Raw genomic sequence first — 6,243 nt, forward strand, 5'->3', positions numbered from 1 at the left:
TTTTTTCTGGCAAAATTGCCTAATGAACAGTTAGTAATGCGGTGAAAATGTTTGCAAAAAAATGCTTGCGGCAAAGATGTCTATGGCAAAGATAATACAGCAGAAGCTCCTGGAACTACCAAAGAGACATCTCCCTTTTCTCTCATGTTGTTTTCAAATACAATAAAGTCTAGTGGGGATTTCACGCTTGGTGTCTTCAATTATTAGCAATGTTTGTTGAGAGTAATCCATAATCTCCACTACAGTCCTGCAACTCCGGTTTGCATGGGCCCTTTCCAAAGACATAGTTTAAGTTCAGGTTCAGGTGCAGGTTCAGGCTCAGCTCTAGCTAAGCCTACCTAGAGCTCAGGGTGGTCTGTTCTATATAACTTCCATGACCCCTATGTAGAATGGAATAGTTCCTGTCTTCTCCAGAAAAACTGGAGCTTCTAAAAAAATGTGAACTCAGAGGATTTGATTTGGGAGGGGTAGTGAAAGAAGCAGAAAACCTCTGAAGACAGATTTGCGAAACAAAGCAGTTTGAGTCTTCTGAATTGCACTGCATAATAGACCCCAGACAGAGGGGTCTCAAGCAATTTCTCCAGTGTTTGGGGCTCCCTCTCCCATCCCCTTTTCCTTCTAAGGAAATGTAAAGCTTGGAGGAAGCAGATAGAGGTCCTGGGTTTTCTGTTCACTCAGGTCCCAGTGCCAGAGCGTTTCCTGGGCCTCTGGGAACATAGTGTCCCAGGCTCCAGATCTCATCTACTTCTTTGGAGCTTCACACTCCCTCTTCTTCCACCCCCACCCTGAAGCGGGGAGCCCTCTGGGAGGTAGCTAGGGTCCCTGGGGAAGGGGCCTCCCGGGCACTTTCTTGGGTCCGGAGCAATTTATTACAGCTCATCCGGGATGGGAGGGGCATCTAGGATGAATTGAGATGCTAGTGCCCAGCACCCAAAGCAAGGGGCTCCCAGAAATACCCTGAAATCCCCATTTCCCTGCCTCTTCTGACTTAGGCCTACTCTGAGGTTCCCCTTTTCGGCTCAGAGCGGCCTCCCAGCCCCACCCCCGACTCCACTTACCCCTCGAGATGGACACTTTATAGGGAGAGTTTTTTATTCTCTCGTTAACCTGCCAAAGCACAGGAGACAGAGCCAGAGAGGGAGAGCAGGCGACGGAGGTGGGGGCGGGTTCCTTGTCCCCGCCCCTCCGCCTCTCTCTTTTGAACGCGGAGTTGGATCGCTCCAGTTGGAAAGCAGAGAAAAGACATCTCTTTTCTCTCTCTTGTTTTCAAGTGAGAGAGGGAGGGAGAGAGGGAGGGAGAGAGGGAGGGAGGGAGAGAGAGAGAGAGAGAGAGAGAGAGAGAGAGAGAAGGCAGAAGAGAGGGAGAGCGCAGCGCGGGGGTAAAGTATTTTCGCAATTTCTGCCATAGAGATTTTATTGCCTTCTGTCCTCCAGGCCACAGCCAATCAGCGCGCGTGCCCGGGCACCTGCGTCTCTTGCGTCAGGACAGCCAAGCAGAGCGAATGCAGGCGCCTTGCGAGCTGGGAGCAATTTAAAACGCTTTGGATTCCCGGGGCCTGGGTGGGAAGAGCGAGCCGAGTGCCCTCTGCATCCCCCAACCCCAGCACCCCATGAGCCTACGCTGGGCTCTATGGAGCCAGGCAGTTATGCCACCTTGGACGGGGCAAAGGATATCGAAGGCTTGCTGGGAGTGGGAGCGAGTCGGAATCTAGTCGCCCACTCCCCACTGACCAGCCTCCCGGCAGCAGCGCCTACGCTGATGCCGGCTGTCAACTATGCCCCCCTGGATCTGCCAGGCTCTGCGGAACCGCCAAAGCAGTGCCACCCATGCCCCGGGGTGCCCCAGGGAGCGTCCCCAGCTCCGGTGCCTTATGGCTACTTTGGAGGAGGGTACTACTCTTGCAGAGTGTCGCGGAGCTCGCTGAAACCCTGTGCCCAGGCGGCCGCCCTGACTGCTTACCCTGCGGAGACTCCCACAGCTGGAGAAGAGTACCCCAGCCGCCCCACAGAGTTTGCTTTCTATCCAGGGTACCCGGGACCTTACCAGCCTATGGCCAGTTACCTGGATGTGTCCGTGGTGCAGACTCTGGGCGCCCCTGGGGAACCTCGCCACGAGGCCCTGCTGCCTATGGACAGTTACCAGCCTTGGGCCCTCACCAGTGGCTGGAACAGCCAGATGTGTTGCCAGGGAGAACAGAACCCACCAGGTCCCTTCTGGAAGGCAACATGTACAGGTAACCTTCCTCACTACTCTGGGTCCCCTTGGTGTCAGTCGTGGGGTTGCAGGCCTACTGGCACTTGCCTGGGAGGAGGAGGAGGGAGACTTGGGGCTGGTGAGGGGAACTTGGTGCTCCTCTTTGGCATTAGGACTCTGAAGGAGGGTCCAAACAATTGGAGATCCTGAGTGGAGCTCCCCCCAACCCCACGATCTGTGAGGTGCCAGAGGTGAGTGCTATCTGCAGCCAGAGGGCCACCAGGCCCCTTCACCTCCCCGGGAAGCCTTGTGGCCAACCTTTCAGTATGTCACAGTGTTTGGCTCTCTTTGCTGTTGGATGAGGCTCAGTGTGTTCCTACTCAGCAGGTCTCAGTTTAAGTCTACAAAAAGGTTAAATAACTCAATTCTGTAAATGTGGGGGGTGGAGTGGGTGAGATCAGAAAGATTAGATGTTCTGTAAAGAATACAACTTCTCACTTTCTCTTACATGAGTTTTTCAGTTTCCAAAGGAAAATTTGGATTTCCTGCCACCATAATTTAGGTGTGTGCATCCGTGTGTGTGTGTGTGTGTGTGTGTGTGTGTGTGTGTGTATGTTGGGAGTGGGGGCAAAATTTGTTCCCTTCTGCACAGAATTTGTCCGTAGAATCTATAAGAGTGACCAAGAGTCTGAAAATGCACGTGAGTGTGGATGTATGTGACTGTGGGCAAAGGTCTGGCTGTGTGTGATGGGTGTGTTTACAGACTTGCAGGTATGAGGGCAGTGATGGGTGAAGGTGGCCCACAGGAGCCTGGTCTTTTCCAAGGCTGAGTGGTGATTAGAGAACCAGCCAGAAGCTGAGGTGTTCCTGGATGCTTTGGGGAGGGGGCAGGAACACATGTATGCTTGCAGGGTGACCTGGGTGTTTCTACAGGACAACTTAGTTTGTGGGGCCTGGGTCTGTGCATGGGCAGGGGTTTGAGTGTGTCTTCCTCTCTTTCCCTCTCCTGCCCTGCAGACTCAAGTGCTCAGCACCCTCCAGACAGCTGCACCATCCACCGAGGCCGCAAGAAGCGCATTCCCTATAGCAAGGGGCAGTTGCGTGAACTGGAGCGTGAATATTCAGCTAACAAGTTCATCACCAAGGACAAGAGGCGCAAGATCTCAGCGGTCACCAGCCTCTCTGAGCGCCAGATCACCATCTGGTTTCAGAACCGAAGGGTCAAGGAAAAAAAGGTCCTCACCAAGGTCAAGACCAGCGCTACTCTGTGAGGGAGCTCCCTGGCTGGGGAGGTGGGTGGGGGAAATGGGAGGTATCCCAGGGACACCAGGAGCCTGCCAGGGACAGGCTGGGGCCCAGGACTCTGCTGCTTGGCCTCCAGAGGTGACACTCTTTTTAGGTCATGGCTCCTGTGCTGTTCCTCAGGGAAAGCCTGAGTACCCCTTATGTCCCAGAAAGCCAGTGAGTCCCAGAGTTACAGCCCAATCCACCAGAGTGACACCACCCAAAGAACCTGTCCCAGTCATAAATGGCAGTAATCACCATAACCAGTACTAGTTGCCATGATAATTAGTCTCATATTTTCTATCTAGGGCTCTGTAGAGCACTATAGAAACTGCTTTCATGGAATGAGCTGATCATGAATAAAGCTGGGAGGAGACTGGTGGCAGAGAAGCTTCCCCTGGATCCCCTTCTGTTTCCAGAGCTCATCCCTCTCCCAGCACCGGGAGGGGAGAGGAGATAAGGCAGAGTCACTCACCCCTGCGATTACATTGCCCATTTAGCATTTTTCTAAGATGACAGCTGGGCAGGATGGACAACGCTGGAGGGTGCCTCTCCTTCCCTTCCTGCCCACACCGTTGGTTGTACCTACTGGTCTCAGAAGTCCCCACTCCCAACTCTTAGATTTTTGTCCCTGTGTGAAAATGAAGCCAGCAGGCTGCCCTCCCAGGTCTGTCCTCCTTCCTTCCAGAGAAATAGAGTTTGAGAAAGTGCCCGGATAATTCACCACTTCTCATTTCCTTCCTCAAACTTTCTAAGTCTTTCCCTAACATTCCTGGTGGTTCTGACCTAGGCACGGTTAATTGAACAATTGGGAGCCATGTGAAATAGATATTTGTGGCCTTCTAGACACGGCCCCTCCCAGGCACAAACGGTTGCAGAGGAGTGTAGAATCCTACCCTACTGGCAAGCGTGCCCCAAACATGCTGGTGTAGCTGGGCAAGAGAGAAAACCGCAGAAAATGGCCCCTCCATCATCGTGCAGGCCCTTCTGCGGATGAAAGAACCGCGGGTGGCGGAAGCCTTACGATCCAGGCTCACCGCGGCGAATCCCTTGCGGCCTAGGCGGCAGTGGCCCCAGACTTCGTTTCCTTTTCACTTTGCGCAGGTTCAGTCCGTGTACCTTGAATCCGGGTGGGCAGAGAGCGGGTTGGCGCAAACTCTGTTCTTCCGGGCCACGTAGACAGAGACGCATAGTGTGGAATCTCAGAAACCTGGGGCAGACCGACTGTTCGAGGAGCAGGGACCCTGACACGGGGTCTCTGCCTCTGTGCCGGCTCCCTGATGTCGTGTACCTAGGTGCAGTGCCTGGTGGGACTTGCTACCTTGGCTGCGCGGCAAAGGCTGAGAGGTCCCAGCACACACGTTCCCCGCGATCGAGGGCACAGGCGTGAAGTGGAGAGGACCTGTCGGATCCACGTTCCGAGCCACCCAGCAACTGGAGGGAGGGCGGCGAGCAGCGGGTGGGGGGCTGCGGCCACGGTCTCGATGGTAGTTCCCTCTCGGAGCCAGCGGCTGGCAGTTCTCCAGGAAACCCCAGAATGGCCTCTGCAGCCAAGAGATCCGGGTACTTCCAGCCTGCGGTCGGATGGGATCCCAGTCCTGGCTCCTCTCTCGAAAAAGAGTTGAGAAGCGACCCAGACTCTTCTAAATCTGTTTACTAAAGAAGAGCGGGGGCTGAAAAAAGACCCCCAACGCGGGCACTCACCCAACCTCTCCTTAGAGCGTTTGTGCTGGGGGACGGTGTGTGTCAATTTCGTGATTAAAAAAAAAAAAAATTGTTCCAAGACCCATGGTCCAGTTTAAGCTCCTTGGTAGCGCGCCCGACTCGAAGTTATTTTCTGCCCCCCACGCTCCCCTTCAAGCGAAGTTTCAAGCAAGTAGCTTTTAATGTCAAATTCTCAAGGACCCTCCCTCGCTGCTTCAGACATGGAGAGACTTCAGCGCAGATAGGCGTGTGGATAGGATGTGGAACAAATAACTGGGACTGCCATGCTGTGGGGTCTCCACATGCGGAGGGAAAAGCCCAGAAAAGGGGTTGCCACCTGGACTAACCTGAATGGCCTACGTAGAAGCCTCGAGACTCTGGACTTTTTCCACTCCGCGATCAGGGACTTAAAGTTTTGGGATCCTTCTATTATTCGCTCACAATAATTTCAGAAGAAAGAAAAGATTTGGGATTTTAGATTTACTCTACCAATGTGAGTTTGGACTATTAAAAAGACAAGGGCGCCCCCTTCCGGCAGAGAGTCGCCATTTCAGGAAAACCTGCCAGTCAGCCGCAACCAAGCCTTTCTGGCTTCGCCTTGCCTTGGGGCCTGGAGCCTCCGGAGTTGCACAGCTTGGGCTAGTGTGAGAGCGCCAGGACGTGGAGTCACAGGCAACTGGGCCAGGGTATCGGCAGATGTTTCGGTCCAGCAGCCGAGAGACCCAGGAGGAACACCAGGAGGGCAGCACCAGCGATCTCGAATAGAGAAAGAACAGGGCAGTCAGGGCTCCGGGAGCAAGTCCGCGGCGCCATCTGCCCTCGGTCCAGGTCTTCGTTCCATTGGAGTATTATATTTATCTTCCTCGCCAGAACAATTTGCGGCGGACCCCCGCTCCCCACTTTTTCTGAATGATTTATTTGTATGCACCCTGTGCAAAAAAAAATTTAATTTCGTTTTGTAGTAAGCTTTTTTTTTTTTTAATCTTTCTAAACATCAATTTACTGCCAAGGAGAATGATAACTCCCTTCCACCGAGACCAGTATTTAAAAACCTTTACTAA

At 53.5% G+C, this 6,243-nt stretch overlaps 1 protein-coding gene across 1 annotated transcript; it reads left to right on the forward strand.

Moving 5' to 3' along the window:
* Positions 1–1,535: 1,535 nt before the first annotated feature.
* Positions 1,536–3,617, forward strand: HOXB13 (homeobox B13). The gene is made up of 2 exons (XM_011382653.1): positions 1,536–2,234; positions 3,212–3,617. The coding sequence occupies exons 1-2, from the start codon at positions 1,631–1,633 to the stop codon at positions 3,463–3,465; spliced, it is 858 nt and encodes a 285-aa protein (XP_011380955.1). The 5' UTR covers positions 1,536–1,630; the 3' UTR covers positions 3,466–3,617.
* The last annotated feature ends 2,626 nt before the right edge of the window (positions 3,618–6,243 follow it).

The sequence above is a fragment of the Pteropus vampyrus genome, unplaced genomic scaffold (genome assembly GCF_000151845.1).
Source record: "Pteropus vampyrus isolate Shadow unplaced genomic scaffold, Pvam_2.0 Scaffold486, whole genome shotgun sequence".
Classification (NCBI taxonomy): domain Eukaryota; kingdom Metazoa; phylum Chordata; class Mammalia; order Chiroptera; family Pteropodidae; genus Pteropus; species Pteropus vampyrus.